Here is a 20,438-nt window from a genome sequence, read left to right as displayed (position 1 = left end):
CTTTGTTCTGATGAATAGTGGTACAGCCTTGCAGTAGGATTGCTTGGCTATAGGAGCAGCTATACCTGAGAATTATACATGTCTTGACACTTTTGGGTTTTAATTCCTGAATTTGTTTACTTGGTTGCATGGTGATAGCATGTGCCTGTTTTTTCCTGAAAAGCTGAGATATATTTGATTGAGGTTGATTGAGATAGTAGTACACGTATTTGTTCGGGTATCTGCTTTTCTTAGAAAGCATGCCCCTTCTCATTTTCAACTATATATGTGTGAGTGTGAATGCTATCATTGAATCCATCAATTACACCCACCGACACGATCTCAAGAGCAATTGGTGTGTGCTCAGACTAAGAGAGATTTATTTTACTGAAATTTTCTAGTCTGTGTATGTCATTGCTTGCATAGGACATTGAGATTTTGGTTCACTGCTTCTTCCCTTGACCAGTGGTGTATGTTTCTAACTTATGTGCTCGGTGTTGGGAGCATGCTACTTTATAGTGTTGCACAAATCAAATACATTACCTCTGAACCACAGAAATCAACCATATGCACTCATAATAAATTGTGATTTTCTTGATGCAAAGAATAATCAACATGGAGAACATTTTTTTATGATGACTAATAGCAATTCGTGTTCATTGGCATGACTGAAAAGCAAGTGTACAATACCCTTTGTGTGGTTATCATTTTTTGGGTGCGCAACTTAATTTGTTGTCTCTGGAGCTGTAGCCAGTGCTTATGTATAGCTCAAGGTGTGTTACTAGCCAATCTTTATATATATGTTGTAGCCTGATTCTTTGCAGTTATGTGATATCCTTGCTTCACCAATCTTAAGTAAGAAATATATGCTATCAAATAAATGACTAGTTGTAAGATTCATCATATGCTTTTATTAGAAGAAAATAGTGAGAGTTACAAATGTTCCATAATCTAGTGATGCTATATCTTGCTTGCTCGCTCTTGTTTCTTGAAATTGCAAAATGAGTTTGGGCTGCTCCAAGGATAAATAGTGGTCCCCGAGGATGAGATGGAAGCAGGAATTGTTGTGTAATTGTGTTTGTCTGACAAGTCACTGAATTGTACCCAAGCCTAATTGCAGTGGTTATTTTTTGTCACTAAGCACCACATGCTACATTCTAAGTTTTTGAATTGTACACCTCTGTCTATCTACCATACATTCGTACCCCTTACATTTTATTGTACTGTTGATATTTCATCAAGAAAAATATTGTAGTGTCGTTGTCCGTTAATTCTGGCTGTTCTGTGGCATAAGGATGTCAAGGATGCTTTTGGTCACTGTAGCGCTGTTGTTCGTTTATTCTGATTATTCTAGATTACATTGTGAGTTGTCATCAGCAGTTGACCTATAATTACACAAACCGTATATTCTGATTCGAAGTTTCCTCTTCTGCAGGTGTCTCACAGAATTTGAACATCAGGATGGGCTCTGCTTCCTTGTTCACTGCGACCACAGTTTCCAGGTGGTATGCATTCACGTCTTGCCAAAGTAGGGGTCAACGTGTCCGGTCTGCTTCCTGTAGTGCGGCTTCTCCCACACGGTGGTGCAGTGTAACGCCCTCGATGCGGCTATATCTCCCACGTGTCGAAGCACGACTTGGAGGCATAACCGCATTGAAAGCAATGTCGCAAGTGAGGTAATCTTCGCAAACAACCCATGTAATACGATAGGGGAAAATATACATAGTTGGCTTACAATCGCCACTTCACACAATTACATGAATAAAGCATTACATCAATCAGATACAATCAAGGCCCGACTACGGAGCCAAAATAAAAGAAGAACCCCAAATCCGACAAAAGGTCCCCGATCGACCCCAACTGGGCTCCACTACTGATCAACTAGAACGAAACACCACAAAGGACAAGATCTACATCGAGCTCCTCCTGAGCTTGGTTGCGTCATCTGCACGGACTCATTGGCACCTGCAAGCTGGTTTTTGAAGTAACTGTGAGCCACGAGGACTCAGCAATCTCGCACCCTCGCGATCAAAACTATTTAAGCTTATGGGTAAGGTAAAGGTATGAGGTGGAGCTGCAGCAAGCGACTAGCATATATGGTGGCTAACTTATTCGCAAAAGAGAGCGAGAAGAGGAGGCAAAGCGCGTGCGAGAAACTAGAGAGGCAACCGCGCAAACATTACTCCAACACCGTGTCCACTTCCCGGACTCCGCCGAGAAGAGGCCATCACGGTAACACACTCAGTTGATTCATTTTAATTAATTAAGGTTCAAGTTATCTACAACCAGACATTAACAAATTCCAATCTGCCCATAACCGCGGGCACGGCTTTCGAAAGTTCAAATCCCTGCAGGGGTGTCCCAACTTAGCCCATGACAAGCTATCACGGTCAACGAAGGAATAGACCTCCTCCCGAGACATTCCGATCAGACTCTATATCCTGGTACAACAAGACATTTCGACAGGGTAAAACAAGACCAGCAACACCGCCCGAATGCGCCGACAAATCCCTATAGGAGCTGCACATATCTCTTTCTCAGGGCACACTCAGATGAGCAAGACGTCGGGTAAGCCAGCCCAGAGTTGCCCCTGGTAGCCTCGGACATCGCTCAGTTGGACCAACACTCAGAGGAGCACTGGCCCGGGGGGGGGGGGGTAAAATAATGATGACCCTCAGGAGCGCGACTCCGAAGGGAAAAGAAAAGGCTAGGTGGCAAATGGTAAAACCAATGTTGGGCATTGCTGGAAAAGCTTTACTTAAGGTGAACTGTCAAGGGGTTCCCATAATAGCCCAACCGCGTAAGGAACGCAAAATCCGGGAACATAACACCGATATGACGGAAACTAGGGCGGCAAGAGTGGAACAAAACACCAGGCATAAGGCCGAGCCTTCCACCCTTTACCAAGTATATAGATGTATTAATTAAATAAGATATATTGTGATATCCCAACAAGTAAACATGTTCCAACAAGGAACAACATCTCCATGTTCCAACAAGGAACAAACTTCAATCTTCACCTGCAACTAACAACGCTATAAGAGGGGCTAAGCAAAGCGGTAACATAGCCAAACAACGGTTTGCTAGGACAAGGTGGGTTAGAGGCTTGGTTCAACAATGTGGGAGGCATGGTAAGCAAGTGGTAGGTATCGCAGCATAGGCATAGCAAAAGAGCGAGCAACTAGCAAAGCAAAGATAGTAGTGATTTCGAGGGTATGATCATCTTGCCTGAAATCCCGCAAGGAAGAAGAACGAGTCCATGAAGAAGACAAACAGACGTAGTCGAACGAATCCTCACAACTCCGGAACGAAACCGAAGCTAACGAGAGAAGCAACCCGGAAAGAAACAAACAACAAAGTAAACAACCATCACATAAACATGGCATGATGCACAAACAAGTATGATGCATGACCGGTTTAAAGAAGCATGGCATGGCAAAGTGCACCAACAATCCTACAAATTAAGTGGAGCACAATATGCAACGAAGTTGCATATTGAAGAAAACACCACATGACTTATTTAGTTCTCTCTCGTTTAGGTAACCAACAAGATTAAATGTTGTTAACATGGCAAGAGGGTGAAGCAAAGTAAAACTACCTATCTAGTCAAGTTTAAATGAGGCCGGAAGCAACGAACAACAACTCCGGTAAATCCCCATATGCATCAACAATTTAATGCAACAACAATTTTTAAACATCTTAAAGTTGTTAACATGATGCGGATGACATGTTTAAGTTCATGCAATATTTATGAAAATGTTGACATGATAAGATATGAGGCATTTGTCATCGTGACGGAAGTGAAAGGGGTGCCACGACAACGAATCTGCAAGTGATGCCACGGCAACATATCGGTTTCCGGTAACTCGATTGAGATACCGATGAAAAGGGGAAGTGTGCGGGAGCGTGTCGTGCAAGATGGTGGGGTGATCCCGGTAACCGGGTTTCCCATGGGTCGACGGCATGGCAACCGAGGAGGAACGTGCAATGACAACTCGGACACAGTTCGAACGTGAGCATCTCATACAACACATGCTTTCGTCCACGGGTCATCGTCTCGGCGGTTATACCTTCCAGGTGCATTCTCGGAGCGGTTCTGGTTTGTAGAGGAAGTAGTCATCCACGGCGATGGTAGTGGAAGTAGTGGTTCATGTTTCGTAGATGTTCGGGATCACGGCAAGGAACTTGACGTCCACGAGGCCTTCGAGGGTCGATGGTAGTGGTACACGGTTTCGTAGATGTTCGGGGTCGCTGGTAGATGTACTTGTCGCATCCCGAAACGGACTTGGCGTCTTCGCGCGTAGGGGTACTTGGCGTTTCCGGTTCGGTTGTCATTCGGGCGCCGTATGTCGTGGTACTTGGCGTGCAACCAAAGATATACTCCGGGTGTCTGTGTTTTTTTTTGACTGGGTCCGGGTGTCTGTGTTGACCTGGCCACGACAAAGGCAACAAGGCCAACGGGGCAGCCAGCTCATCGGGGGCCGATGCAGGGACGGGCAGAACAGGCGGCGATGGTGTGGCAGAGGACGGCGGCTCCGGCGATGGACTTGACGGCGGGGGCGACCAGACGAGATCCCGCCGGATCCGAGGCCAGGGTGGCGGTATGGGGAGGCGGACGAGCTCTAGAATGGCAGCGAGGTCGGGCGTCCAAGGCGGCGGGTTGCTCCGATGGCGCCGAACGGCGATGACGAGAAAGGGTTTCGGGAGGAGCTCCTCTCCCTGGGTCGATGAGGAGAGCGAGGAGGCTCAGGCACAAGGCCTCCTGTTCGGCTGCTTTGGCCACGAGGACGAGGAGGCAGGCACGCAGGATGGAGCTCGGGCACGCGAGAGGCCCGGCGAGGACGCAGCTTGAGCTGCAGCCATCCATGGCGCGGCGGCAGAGGAGGTCCTGTGCTCCGGCGAGGTGGGACTCCGGTGTGGGGTGGAGGAGGACTGGGGTCGAGCCGCGGCTTCCCCTGGCGGCGCGGTCGGGAGGAGGACGAGGGGGATCGAGAGAGATGACGGCGCTGAGGGGATGCACGAGGGAGAGATCGAGAGGAGGGGGGTCGGCTCCCTGGCGGCTAGGGTTAGAGGTTAGGTGTGGCTGGGCCTAGGTGGCCGTGGGGATGGCTGGGCCTAGGTGGCCGTGGGGATGGCTGGGCCTGGTTGAGCTAATGGGCCGACGCGGGAGCAAATGGGCCTTGGAGGCTGCTCATGTAGGAGGCCCAAGTGGCCTGCTGTGCTGGGCTACTCTATCCCCCTCTTAATATTTCCTTTAACAGGAAAACATTAAAGAGAACTAAAGAAAGAGAGGGTTAGGAAAAGAATTTGGGCACGCGGATAATTTTCCCGGGCTCACAAAAATGAGCTTGACCCAAGAAAAATGGAGTGGGCAAGATTGCAAGAATTAAATTCAAAGTCATTTGAATTTAATTTAAATGGTTTGAACAAGGACTAGGATTTAGAAGAGTCCAAAAATGTTGAGAATTTAGGAGGAGCCTCGATAAATGGGAAAAGAAATGTTGGCAAAGTTTAGGGACCAAACTTGAAGTAGAAAGGGAGTGGGGATTTTTCGAGTGTGTTTTGGTTAATTCCAAAAGAATGGAATATTTTTATTATAGCTCTCTAATAATATTGAGAGGCTTTAATATGTTATAAAGAGATATCACAAGTGAATTCCCTCGATTTAAATGGATCAAAGACCCATGCAATTTATTTAGTTGAGTTGCAAAAGATTTATGAGATGATGACATGATGACATGACGCAATGCAAAAATAAAAGGGCAGACAAATGAAACACACGGCAAAACCTGGAAACCCTGGAAGGCAACTGAAGCTCCGGTCTTGGGGCGTTACATGCAGGTTCTGTGATTGCTCGATGCGTCATTCGAGATACTCGATGTGCTTGACAATGAGGCACTCCTACAGGCACGCAGGGAGTACTCAGCTGGGCCAACTCCCCACAGCTCTACATCGATGGCGAGTTCTTCGGCAGACTTAACATCACCGTCGGTATTTATACATGAGGTTCGCTCTCTACCTTCCCTTCTCCCATGATTACAGTTTAGAACTGCAGTACACACACATGATATCGCAGTATGAATCTGTTCTATGAGAAACTTGTTTTGTTTAGCCTGAGGGCATAACAATTTATTCATTAATCTGAGATATGTTAAGTCAAAGACAACAATGACCACATGCGCGCTTCGTCTCTAATAATGTCGGATAGCCGAGAGATAGAGGGCTGCTCGCCATCGAATATGCAAGCGTTCCTATGCTTCCAAAGGCACCATGCGGTAAGGATGATTAAGGAGGCCAGACCCTTATGCGCCGAGGATGGTGAACGGTCGCAGGATGTCTCCCACCAGGTGTAGAAGTCAGTGTCGGCGCTTGGTAACTTAGCGGTTGATCGAACCTAGCTTATTATCTCGTGCTAGATTTGGCGGGAGAAAGGGCAATCCGCCAGCAGATGCTGCAATATCTCCTTCTCTTGACCGCAGAAGGCGTAGGAGTCCTCATGGGGTAGGCCATGACGAGCGAGGTGCTCGGCCGTCCAACAGCGGTCTTGCAGAGCAAGCAGAGGAAGAATTTTATACGCAGAGGCGCCCATGGCTTCCAAGTGAGCTGCCAGTGTGGGTCCTTGCTACATCTTGAGCTTGCGTTGGTTTTCCCCGAAGAGGAAGGGATGATGCAGCAGAGTAGCGTAAGTATTTCCCTCAGTTTTTTGAGAACCAAGGTATCAATCCAGTAGGAGCCCACGCTCAAGTCCCTCGTACCTGCACAAAGCGATAGCTACTCGCAACCAATGCGATTAGGGGTTGTCAAGCCCTTCACGGTCACTTACGAGAGTGAGATCTGATAGATATAATATTTTGGTATTTTTGATATAAAGATGCAAAGTAAAAAGTAAAGGCAACGTAAATAGCAAAAAATTATAAAAGTGATGGAGATTGATATGATGAGAATAGACCCGGGGGCCATAGGTTTCACTAGTGGCTTCTCTCAAGAGCATAAGTATTCTACGGTGGGTGAACAAATTACTGTTGAGCAATTGATATAACTAAGCATAATTATGAGAATATCTAGGCATGATCATGTATATAGGCACCACGTCCGTGACAAGTAGACCGAAACGATTCTGCATCTACTACTATTACTCCACTCATCGACCGCTATCCAACATGCATCTAGAGTATTAAGTTAAAAACAGAGTAACGCTTTAAGCAAGATGACATGATGTAGAGAGATAAATTCATGCAATATGAAATAAACCCCATCTTGTTATCCTCGATGGAAATGAAACAATACGTGCCTTGCTGTCCCTTTTGTCACTTGGTAAGGACACCGCAAGATCGAACCCAAAGCTAAGCACTTCTCCCATGGCAAGAACTACCAATCTAGTTGGCCAAACCAAATAGATAATTCAAAGAGACTTGCAAAGATAACCAATCATGCATAAAAGAATTCAGAGAAGATTCAAATATTATTCATAGATAGACTTGATCATAAACCCACAATTCATTGGTCTCAACAAACACACCGCAAAAAGAAGATTACATCAAATAGATCTCCACGAGAAAGGGGGAGAACTTTGTATTGAGATTCAAAGAGAGAGAAGAAGCCATCTAGCTACTAACTATGGACCCGAAGGTCTGAGGTAAACTACTCACACTTCATCGGAGGGGCTAGGATGATGTAGAAGCCCTCCGTGATGACGGCCCTCTCCCGACGGAGCTCCGGAACAGGCCCCAAGATGGGATCTCGTGGATACAGAAAGTTATGGCGGTGGAATTAGGTTTTTGGCTCCCGTTCTGATCGTTTGGGGGTACGTGTGTATATATAGGAGGAAGGAGTACGTCGGTGGAGCACCGAGAGGCCCACGAGGTATGGGGCGCGCCCTAGGGGGGGCCCACCCTCGTGACCTCCTCTTTGATCCCTTGCAGTAGGGTCCAAGTCTCCTGGATCACGTTCGGTGAGAAAATCACGTTTCCGAAGATTTTATTCCATTTGGAATCCGTTCAATATTCTGTTTATCCGAAACACTGAAATAGGCAAAAAAACAGCAATTCTAGGTTGGGCCTCCGGTTAATAGGTTAGTCCCAAAAATAATATAAAAGCGGAAAATAAAGCCCAATATAGTCCAAAAGAGTAGATAATATAGCATGGAGCAATCAAAAATTATAGATACGTTGGAGACGTATCAGGCATCCCCAAGCTTAATTCCTGCTCGTCCTTGAGTAGGTAAATGATAAAAAGAGAATTTTTGATGCGGAGTCCTACTTGGCATAATTTCAATGTAAATCTTCTTAATTGTGGTATGAATATTCAGATTAGAAAGATTCAAGACAAAAGTTTATATTGACATAGAAAATAATAATACTTCAAGCATACTAACAAGGCAATTATGTCTTCTCAAAATAACATGGATAAAGAAAGTTATCCCTACAAAATCATATAGTCTGGCTATGCTCCATCTTCCCCACACAAAGTATTTAAATCATGCACAACCCCGATGACAAGCCAAGAAATTGTTTCATACTCTAACTTTTTCAAAACTTTTTCAATCTTCACGCAATACATGAGCGTGAGCCATGGATATAGCACTATAGGTGGAATAGAATGGTGGTTGTGGAGAAGACAAAAAAGTAGAAGATAGTCTCACATCAACTAGGCGTATCAACAGGCTATGGAGGTGCCCATCAATAGATATCAATGTGAGTGAGTAGGGATTGCCATGCAACGGATGCACTAGAGCTATAAATGTATGAAATCTCAACAAAAGAAACTAGTGGGTGTGCATCCAACTTTCTTGCTCACGAAGACCTAGGGCAATTTGAGGAAGCCCGTCATTATACAAGCCAAGTTCTATAATGTAAAATTCCCACTAGTATATGGAAGTGACAACATATGAGACTCTCTATATGAAGAACATGGTGCTACTTTGAAGCACAATATATGAGACTCGCTATATCATGGTGCTACTTTGAAGCACAAGTGTGGAAAAAGGATAGTAGCATTGCCCCTTTTTTATTTATATTTTTTTGGCCTTCTTTTTTTTCTTTGGCCTTTCTCTTTTTTTGGGACAATGCTTTATTGAATGATGATCATAACACTTCTATTTATTTACAACTCAATGATTACAACTCGATACTAAAACAAGGTATGACTCTATATGAATGCCTCCGGCGGTATACCGAGATATGCAATGAATCAAGAGTGACAAGTATGAAAGAATTATGAACGGTGGCTTTGCCACAAATACTATGTCAACTACATGATCATGCTAAGCAATATGACAATGATGGATGTGTCATGATGAACTAGATGGTGGAAAGTTGCATGGCAATATATCTCGGAATGGCTATGGAAATGTCATAATAGGTAGGTATGGTGGCTGTTTTGAGGAAGGTATATGGTAGGTGTATGATACCAGCGAAAGTTGCGCGGTATTAGAGAGGCTAGCAAGGGTGGAAGGGTGGGAGTGCGTATGATCCGTGGACTCAACATTAGTCATAAAGAACTCATATACTTATTGCAAAAACTAGAAGTTATCAAAGCAAAGTATTACGCGCATGCTCCTAGGGGGATAGATTGGTAGGAAAAGACCATCGCTCGTCCCCGACCACCACTCATAAGGAATACAATCAATAAATAAATCATGCTCTGACTTCATCACATAACGGTTCACCATACGTGCATGCTATGGGAATCACAAACTTCAACACAAGTATTCTTTAAATTCACAACTACTCAACTAGCATGACTTTAATATTATCACCTCCATATCTCAAAACAATTATCATGCTTCAATCTTTTCTTAGTATTCAACACACTCAAAATAAAGTTTCACAAATCTTGAATACCAAGCATATTATTATTAGGCAAATTACCATGCTATTAAGAGACTCTCAAATTAATTTAAGTGAAGCATGAGAGATCAATAGTTTCTTTAAAACAAATTCACCACCGTGCTCTAAAAGATCTAAGTGAAGCACATAGAGCAAAATTATCTAGCTCAAAGGATATAAGTGAAGCTTAGAGCAAAATTATCTAGCTCAAAATATATAAGTGAAGCACATAGAGAAAAATTATCTAGCTCAAAAGATATAAGTGAAGCACATAGAGCAAAATTATCTAGCTCAAAGGATATAAGTGAAGCACATAGAGTATTCTATCAAATTTTAATTCATGTATGGCTCTCTCAAAAGGTGTGTACAGCAAGGATGATTGTGGTATACTAGCAAACAAAGACACAAATAATGCAAGATGCTCCAAGAAAAACACATATCATGTTGGTGAATAAAAATATAGCTCCAAGTAAATTACCGATGGAAGTGGACGAAAAGAGGGGATGCCTTCCGGGGCATCCCCAAGCTTTAACTTTTTGGTGTCCTTGGATTATCTTGGGGGTTCCATGGGCATCCCCAAGCTTAGGCTCTTGCCACTCCCTGTTCGATGATCCATCAAAAGAATTCACCCAAAACTTGAAAACTTCACAACGCAAAACTCAAAATAGAAAACTCGTGAGCTCCGTTAGCGAAAGAAAACAAAAGACCACTTCAAGGTACTGTAATGAACTCATTATTTATTTATTTTGGTGTTAAAACTACTGTATTCCAACTTCTCTATGGATTATAAACTATTTTACTAGCCATAGATTCATCAAAATAAGCAAACAACACACGAAAAACAGAATCTGTCAAAAACAGAACATTCTGTAGTAATCCATAGCTAGCACAAGATCTGGAACCCCAAAAATTCTAAAATAAATTTCGGGACGTGGGTAATTTATCTATTAATCATCTGAAAAAAGAATTAACTAAATAGCACTCTTCAAATAAAAATGACAGGAGTTCTCGTGAGTGCTAAAGTTTCTGTTTTTTACAGCAAGTTCAACAAGACTTTCCCCAAGTCTTCCCAACGGTTCTACTTGGCACAAACACTAATTAAACACAAAAAACACAACCTAAACAGAGGCTAAATAATTTATTTATCAAATAACAGCAAGGACAAATATTGGGTTGTCTCTCAACAAGCGCTTTTCTTGAAAGCCTTATAGCTAGGCATACTATTTCAATGATACTCAGATGAAAGACAAGAATTGAAGCACAAAGAGAGCATCATAAAACACGTGACAAACACATCTAAGTCTAACAAACTTCCTATGCATAGTCATCTTATAGGCGAAAAAATTATCAAGACAAGCAAAAACTAGCATATGCAAGGAAGAGGAAAGAAACAATAGCAATCTCAACATAACAAGAGGTAATTTAGTAACATGAAAATTTCTACAACCATATTTTCCTCTCTCATAATAATTACATGTGGGATCATAAGCAAATTCAACAAAATAGCTATCACAGAGTATTTTCAACACGATCCACATGGATGCAAAGTTGACACTCTTCCAAAATAGGGGGATTATCATTAACTAAAGTCATGACCTTTCCAAACGCACTTTTATCAAAAGCTTCATAAGATTGAACATTCTCCAAATATGTGGGATCTAAAGTTGACATTCTTCCAAACCCACTTTCAATATTATTGCAAACATTATAATCAATCTTATATTCATCATGGGGCTTAAATAAATTTTCAAGATCATCAGAAGAATCACCCCAATCATGATCATTGCAACAAGCAGAGGACATAGCAAAACTAGCATCCCCAAGCTTAGGGTTTTGCATATTATTAGCACAATTTACATTAATAGAATTTATACTATCATCATAGCAATCATGCTTTTTATTCAAAGATCTATCGTGAATCACTTCATAAAGTACTTCATCACACTTTTGAGATTCATGAATTTCAAGCAAAACCTCATAAAGATAATCTAGTGCACAAAACTCACTAGCAATTTGTTCAACATAACTGGATCTCTTAAAAAGATTAGCAAGCGGATGAGGATCCATAGATCTTAGGTTCTCTGTTTAGTAATAAATAAACGACTATTCCAACCATACGATCAAACAAAAAGCAAGCGGACAAAAAGGGGCAAATAGAGATAGAGAGGGAGGATAGAGAGAGAGAGGGTGAATAAAACGGCAAGGGTGAATTGGGGGGAGAGGAAAACGAGAGGAAAATGGCAAATAATGTAATGCAAGATATATGGGTTGTGATGGGTACTTGGTATATTGACTTTTGCGCAGACTCCCCGACAACGGCGCCAGAAATCCTTCTTGCTACGTCTAAAGCTTGCGTTGGTTTTCCCCGAAGAGGAAGGGATGATGCAGTAGAGTAGCGTAAGTATTTCCCTCAGTTTTTGACAACCAAGGTATCAATCCAGTAGGACCCACGCTCAAGTCCCTCGTACCTGCACAAAGCGATAGCTACTCGCAACCAACACGATTAGGGGTTGTCAGGCCCTTCACGGTCACTTACGAGAGTGAGATCTGATAGATATAATATTTTTGGTATTTCTGATATAAATATGCAAAGTAAAAAGTAAAGGAAAAGTAAATAGCAAAACAATATAAAAGTGATGGAGATTGATATGATGAGAATAGACCCGGGGGCCATAGGTTTCACTAGTGGCTTCTCTCAAGAGCATAAGTATTCTACGGTGTGTGAACAAATTACTGTTGAGCAATTGATAGAATTGAGCATAATTATGAGAATATCTAGGCATGATCATGTATATAGGCATCACGTCCGTGACAAGTAGACCGAAACGATTCTGCATCTACTACTATTACTCCACTCATCGACCGCTATCCAGCATGCATCTAGAGTATTAAGTTAAAAACAAAGTAACGCTTTAAGCAAGATGACATGATGTAGAGAGATAAATTCATGCAATATGAAATAAACCCCATCTTGTTATCCTCGATGGAAATGAAACAATCCGTGCCTTGCTGCCCCTTCTGTCACTGGGTAAGGACACCGCAAGATCGAACCCAAAGCTAAGCACTTCTCCCATGGCAAGAACTACCAATATAGTTGGCCAAACCAAACGGATAATTCGAAGAGACTTGCAAAGATAACCAATCATGCATAAAAGAATTCAGAGAAGATTCAAATATTATTCATAGGTAGACTTTATCATAAACCCACAATTCATCGGTCTCAACAAACACACCGCAAAAAGAAGATTACATCGAATAGATCTCCACGAGAGAGGGGGAGAACTTTGTTTGAGATTCAAAGAGAGAGAAGAAGCCATCTAGCTACTAACTATGGACCCGAAGGTCTGAGGTAAACTACTCACACTTCATCGGAGGGGCTAGGATGATGTAGAAGCCCTCCGTGATGACGGGCCTCTTCCGGCGGAGCTCCGGAACAGGCCTCAAGATGCGATCTCATGGATACAGAAAGTTGCGGCGGTGGAATTAGGTTTTTGGCTCCCGTTCTGATTGTTTTGGGGTACGTGTGTATATATAGGAGGAAGGAGTACATCGGTGGAGCACCGAGGGGCCCACGAGGTAGGGGGCGTGCCCTAGGGGGGCGCCCCCCCACCCTCGTGACCTCCTCTTTGATCCCTTGCAGTAGGGTCCAAGTCTCCTGGATCACGTTCGGTGAGAAAATCATGTTTCCGAATATTTTATTCCGTTTGGACTCCGTTTAATATTCTGTTTATCCGAAACACTGAAATAGGCAAAAAAACAGCAATTCTAGGTTGGGCCTCCGGTTAATTGGTTAGTCCCAAAAATAATATAAAAGTGGAAAATAAAGCCCAATATAGTGCAAAACAGTAGATAATATAGCATGGAGCAATAAAAAATTATAGATACGTTGGAGACGTATCAGTCCTTGGAGGCACCCAGGAATAGAGCCTGATAGCATGAGCTTGCTGAATATGTAGCCGAAGGGGTCCAACGCAATCGCAGAGAGTCTAGCGAGTCGGAGAGAGAAATGTGGCGTACGCAGCGCCAGAGCCCCATGTACTAAACCATGATGGCCGGGCCAAGGGCACCCTGGATGTTCTGTACCCAAGAGCGTAGGTGAAGACCATCGAGCACGGTGTGGGTATTGCACCGTCGTCGACTAACGAGCACGAGGACGAGTGGGGCGATCTCAGCCACAGATCGACCATTGATCCAGTGGTCACTCCAAAACCTGCAGGTGCGTCCATCGCTAAGGGCCTAGGAAGTGGACATGCAGAAGATGGCCTTGACGGACAGGTCCTGGGGGATGTGCAGGTGGCTCCATGGACGCGTGGAGTCTGTGTGCTTCAGCCATAGCCAACGAGTCCTCCGTGCAATGCCGGCATGTTGTAGATCACGAACACCGAGTCCACCAAGGGATAACGGGTGACACACTCTTTGCCAGTTGACCAAGCATTGACCACCATTAGCGTCTTTACTTCCAGCCCAGAGGAAACCATGGGTGATCCGGTTCGCCTTCTTAAGGATGGATTGGTTGAAGGCGATGGTGATGAGGAAGTGCGTGGGGATGGGACTCAAGATGTGACAAACGAGGGCAAGACGATCACCTCGGGAGAGGAAGGAGGCATGCCACATGGATAACTTCCACTCAAGCTTGTGGATGATTGGCATGAGACTCATGTTAGACGGCTTGCAAATGGACAGAGGGAGTCCCATATATTGGACCGGGAAGTGCTTCACCGGGGACTGCATCTCGGACACGATGGTCACGATGTCATCATTGTTGCATCGAATGGCCGTGGCTGAACACTTGTTATAATTTGTGCGAAGCCCTGAGGCCACCCCGAAAACTTGTAGCAGCTCGCAGACAGCCGAGATGTCCTGGCAGTCCAGGTGGCAGAAGATGACTACGTTGTCAGAATATAGGGAGATGCTGGAGGCCGCGTGTCGCGTGGTCAGCCATTCTATGATGCCAAGCTCCACGGCACAGATGAGCATGGAATTAAGGATGTCAATGACGATGGTGAATAGCATCGGAGATACCGGATCTTCCTATCGTAGGCCGCATGCATGGATAATGGGGTGACCCGGGTGGCCGTTGAGTAGGACCCGTGTGGAGGCGGTGGAAAGGAGGATCGAGATCCAGTCGTGCCAACGTTGGCCAAAGCCAAGGTGCTCTAGTGTCTCGAGGAGGAAAGGCTAGTATATGTTATTGAAGGCCCGCGCTATGTAAAGCTTGAGAAGCATACAAGTCACATTGAGGTTGTGTAGAAGACGAGCCGTCTGCTGAACAAGCAAAAAGTTGTCGTGTATGCATCGGCCGGCAAAGAAAGCACTCTGGTTGGTCGAAACCATGGCTCCAAGTCTGGGCGCGAGACGTACGGACAACACCTTTGCAAAAAGCTTCGTAATGAGGTGGGTGAGGCTAATAGGGCGGTAGTCAGAGAGCGCTGTGGCGTCTGGACGCTTGCGAAGAAGAGTGAGAAGCGCTTCATTGAGCTTCTGGAAGCCTCTCCCGTTGGCAGTGTGATACGTATCCAACGTATCTATAATTTTGATTTTTCCATGCTATTATATTATCTATTTTGGATGTTTTATATGCATTAATATGATATTTTATATTATTTTTGGGACTAACCTATTAACCTAGAGCCCATTTCCAGTTTATGTTTTTCCTTGTTTTAGAGTTTCAGAAAAAAGGAATACCAAACGGAGTCCAAATAGAATGAAACTTTCGCGATGATTTTTCTTGGACCAGAAGATATCCACAGGACTTGGAGTACACGTCAGGAAAGCCACGGGGCGGCAACAAGGGTGGAGGGCGCGCCCCCACCCTTGTGGGCCCCTCGTGACTCCACCGACCTATTTCTTCCGCCTATATATTCTCAAATATTCCAAAATCTACGAGGAGAGCTACGAAAACACTTTTCCACTGCACCAACCTTCTGTACACACAATATCCCATCTAGGGGCCTTTTCCGGCGTCCTACCGGAGGGGGATTCGATCACGGAGGGCTTCTACATCAACACCATTGCCTCTCCGATGAAGCGTGAGTAGTTTACCAAAGACCCACGGGTCCATAGCTAGTAGCTAGATGGCTCTCTTGTCACTCTTCGATTCTCAATACCATGTTCTCCTCGATGTTCTTCAAGATCTATCCGATGTAATACTTTTATGCGGTGTGTTTGCCGAGATCCGATGAATTGTGGATTTATGATCAGCTTATCTATGAATATTATTTGAATCTTCTCTAAATTCTTATATGCATGATTTGATATCTTTGCAAGTCTCTTTGAACTATCAATTTGGTTTGGCCAACTAGATTGATTTCTCTGAAGGAAATATGCCTAGAGGCAAAAATAAAGTTATTATTTATTTCCTTATTTCATGATAAATGTTTATTATTCATGCTAGAATTGTATTAACCAGAAGCATAATACATGTGAGAATACATAGACAAACAGAGTGTCACTAGTATGCCTCAACTTGACTAGCTCGTTGGTCAAAGATGGTTATGTTTCCTAACCATAGACATGAGTTGTCATTTGATAAACAGGATCACATCATTAGGAGAATGATGTGATTGACATGACCCATTGCGTTAGCTTAGCACTTGATCGTTTAGTTTACTGCTATTGCTTTGTTCATGACTTATACATGTTCCTATGACTATGAGATTATGCAACTCCTGATTACCGGAAGAACACTTTGTGTGCTACCAAACGTCACAACGTAACTGGGTGATTATAAAGGTGCTCCACAGGTTTCTCCAATGGTGTTCGTTGAGTTGGCATAGATCGAGAATAGGATTTGCGACTCCGATTGTCGGAGAGGTATCTCTGGGCCCTCTCGGTAATGCACATCACTATAAGCCTTGCAAGCAATGTGACTAATGAGTTAGTTACGGGATGATGCATTGCAGAACTAATAAAGAGACTTCCGGTAACGATATTGAACTAGGTATTGAGATACCGACGATCGAACCTCGAGCAAGTAACATATCGATGACAAACGGAACAACGTATGTTGTTATGCGGTTTGACCGATAAAGATCTTCGTAGAATATGTAGGAGCCAATATGAACATCCAGGTTCCCTTATTGGTTATTAACCGGAGACGTGTCTTGGTGATGTCTACATAGTTCTCGAACCCGTAGGGTCCGCACACTTAAAGTTCTATGACGATCGATATTATTAGTTTATGTGTTTTGACGTACCGAAGGTAGTTCGGAGTCCTGGATGAGAGCGGGGACACGACGAAGAGTCTTGAAATGGTCAAGACGTAAAGATCGATATATTGGACAACTATATTCGGACATTGGAAATGTTCCGAGTAATTCTGGTATTTTTTGGAGTACCGGGGAGTTACGGGAATATGAGGAAGAAGTAATGGGCCTCATGGGCCGAGTGGTGGAAGTGAGGAGGCAGGGCGCGCGGCCCCCCTAGCCCAAACCGAATTGGACTAGGGGGCCGGCCCCCCTTTCCCCCTTTTCCTCCCTCTCCTTCCTTCTCCTCTTTCCCCTTCCTTTCCTCCTCCTAGTAGTAGTAGGAAAGGGGAGTCCCTTTCCTACTCCTACTAGGAGGAGGAATCCTCCTCCTGGCGCGCCCTACAGGGGCCGGCCGGCCTCCCCCTTGCTCCTTTATATACGAGGGCGAGGGCACCCTAGAACACACAAGTTGATCATTGATCCCTTAGCCGTGTGCGGTGCCCCCCTCCACCATAATCCACCTCGATCATATCGTAGCGGTGCTTAGGCGAAGCCCTGCGTCGGTAGCAACATCATCACTGTCATCACGCCGTCGTGCTGATGGAACTCTCCCGTGAAGCTCTGCTGGATCGGAGTTTGTGGGACGTAATCAAGCTGAACATTTGCTGAACTCGGAGGTGCCGTGCATTCGGTACTTTGATCGGTTGCATCATGAAGACGTTCGACTACATCAACCGCGTTCTCATAACGCTTCCGCTTACGGTCTACGGGGGTACGTGGACGATACTCTTCCCTCTTGTTGCTGTGCGTCACCATGATCTTGCGTGTGCGTAGCATTTTTTTTTGAAATTACTACGTTCCCCAACAGTGGCATCCGAGCCAGGTTTATGCGTAGATGTTATATGCACGAGTAGAACACAAGTGAGTTGTGGGCGATACAAGTCATACTGCTTACCAGCATGTCATACTTTGGTTTGGCGGTATTGTTGGATGAAGCGGCCCGGACCGACATTACGCGTACGCTTACGCGAGACTGGTTCTACCGATGTGCACACAGCTGGCTGGCGGGTGTCAGTTTCTCCAACATTAGTTGAACCTAGTGTGACTACGCCTGGTCCTGGTTGAAGGTTAAAACAGCACTAACTTGACGAACTATCATTGTGGTTTTGATGCATAGGTAAAAACTGAAAGTGCGTTATATCGACTAGAGGGGGGGTGAATAGGCGATTTTTATGAAAGTCTTCAAAACGTGAGAGTTATGAAGACAAACAGTGAAGATTATGCCTATTACTATGCAGCGGAAGTTAGATTACACTAGGGCAGCCATGGTCATGTATTCAATAGAGTGAAAGCGCAATGACAAACAGCTTCAGTGTAATAAGGATCAGGTAGGAAGAAGTTATGAAGCCGAACAGATCATACATTCATGTTGTGAAGACAAAAGATAAAGCAAGCATGCAATGGCTTCACAATGAATAACTGTAAATGAAGGGAAGTGAAGATGAAACCAGTGACACGTTGAAGACAATGATTTGTTGGACCAGTTCCAGTTGCTGTGACAACTGTACGTCTGGTTGGAGCGGCTAGGTATTTAAACCGAAGGACACACAGTCCCGGACACCCAGTCAAGGACACTTAGTCCAAGACACCCAGTCCTCACCGTTTTCTCCTTGAGCTAAGGTCACACAGACCTTGCCCAATCACTCTGGTAAGTCTTCAAGGTAGACTCCCAAACCTTCACAGACTTCGTTCACTGGCAATCCACAATTTCTCTTGGATGCTCAGAACGCGACGCCTAACCGTCTGGAGGATGCACAGTCCTCAAGTGTAATAAGTCTTCAAATCACACAGACACGAAGACTTAAGTGATGCCCAATTTACTCTGGCTCTGGGTGGTTAGGGCTTTTCTCCTCACTGGGAATTTTTCTTTCAAAGGCTTCGAGGTGGGTTGCTCTCAAACGACAAAAGCCGTGCACTGAAATTTGAGCAGCCAACCATTTAAGGTTGTGGGGGGGTGGACTATTTATAGCCACTTGGCAACCCGACCTCATCTGTCCGAAATGACCCTGGGTCACTAAGGAATTGACACGTGTACCAACGGTCGGATTTCGAACTCACACAGCAACTTTACTTGGGCTACAAGTAAAGCTGACTTGTCTGACTCTGGACAAGATTTTCTCTCATAGGCTTCGCTCGAAGACATAGGATTTGAATTAGGCATCACTTCAGTCATTCTGACTGGTTCTCTTCGACCCCACTTAACAGTACGGTGGTTCCTATGACGCAACATGAATGAAATAAAACTACGAAGGATCTAGGTCTTCGAGTTTCAAAAGCTTCATAGGGAGTCTTCTCATGTCATTGTCTTCAATATGAATATCTTCATAAACCACCATTGTCTTCAATGTCTTCGTACATTTTTAGGGGTCATCTCTGGTAGTAAAACCGAATCAATGAGGGACTTCTACCTGTGTTTTCCTGCAATTCTCACAAACACATTAGTCCCTCAACTAGGTTTGTCGTCAATACTCCAAAACCAACTAGGGGTGGCACTAGATGCACTTACAATCTCCCCCTTTTTGGTGATTGATGACAAACTAGTTGAAGTTTTCAACGGGGAACATAATTTGTGAAATAGTAAAGGAATTTGTCTTCATAAGTTGCAAGGGCTCCCCCTGAAGATGTGCATATAAGTAATTTGCCTTTTGAATGCAAATGCACATGGCAGGTTGTACTTGTGGAGATCCACTTCAACTTATGATGACAATCCACTATGCATGTGAAAGTATATGAAGATAACGTCATGCATAATGGAAAATGGACGTCTGCAGTAAGAGATAAGTGCGGAATTTATCATTGCACATGCGGAATTTATCTTCGCATAATGGAGTGACAAGCAGGTAGCAGACGGCCATCAAGGCTAAGTGTTACAACTCAAGAAGCAAATGTAGCAAGAATGGGAGTTGTAAGCACGAAGCAAAATTGTAGCAAAATATAGTGGCACCCGCCCAAAGTGACCCGCTTGAAGACTATAACCATCATATGCTTCTCCCCCTTTTGTCAGTGATGACCAAAAAGGTTTGAAGACATAGAGGTTTCTACGCGTTCCCAGGCGCAGCAGGGTCGGTGGAGTTGTTTGGCGGCGGTGCAGACGAGCTTGGTGCAGATTCGACGCGCGTTGAAGCAGGTGGAGATGATGTCGCATCGTCTTCTTCTTCAATAATCCGGACAGACACGGTGGCAGCAGAAGAAGAGAACTCTGACTCTTCAAGTGATGGTGTGCTGCGCATCACCGCTCTTCTCGGAGGCGTGGAGTCAAATTTGAAGTGCTCTGTGAAGCCATCCTCATGCAGTTCAGCTTCAGGGCACATCATGGTGAGGCCCTTCCAAGTGCGGCGACAGGTCTCGTGTGTGACAAATGCATTCTTTGTTGCCATATTTCTGA

The 20,438-nt window shown here is 44.3% G+C and overlaps 1 protein-coding gene across 1 annotated transcript; it reads right to left on the bottom strand.

The window, feature by feature from the left end:
* Window positions 1-14,042: 14,042 nt before the first annotated feature.
* On the bottom strand, window positions 14,043-14,819 carry LOC147970707 (uncharacterized). The gene has a single exon (XM_087523574.1). It carries the CDS (start codon window positions 14,817-14,819, stop codon window positions 14,043-14,045), a length of 777 nt encoding a protein of 258 aa, XP_087379700.1.
* Between the last annotated feature and the right edge of the window lie 5,619 nt (window positions 14,820-20,438).

Source organism: Triticum urartu, chromosome 5A, assembly GCF_056163025.1.
Source record: "Triticum urartu cultivar PI428250 chromosome 5A, HENAU_Tu73, whole genome shotgun sequence".
Taxonomy (NCBI): Eukaryota; Viridiplantae; Streptophyta; class Magnoliopsida; order Poales; family Poaceae; genus Triticum; species Triticum urartu.
This window is presented reverse-complemented; position numbering and strand designations above follow the sequence as displayed.

Bases quoted from the DNA above. Each gene is read 5' to 3' on its own strand.
- LOC147970707 (XM_087523574.1), bottom strand. From the start codon at position 14,819: ATGCTATTCACCATCGTCATTGACATCCTTAATTCCATGCTCATCTGT.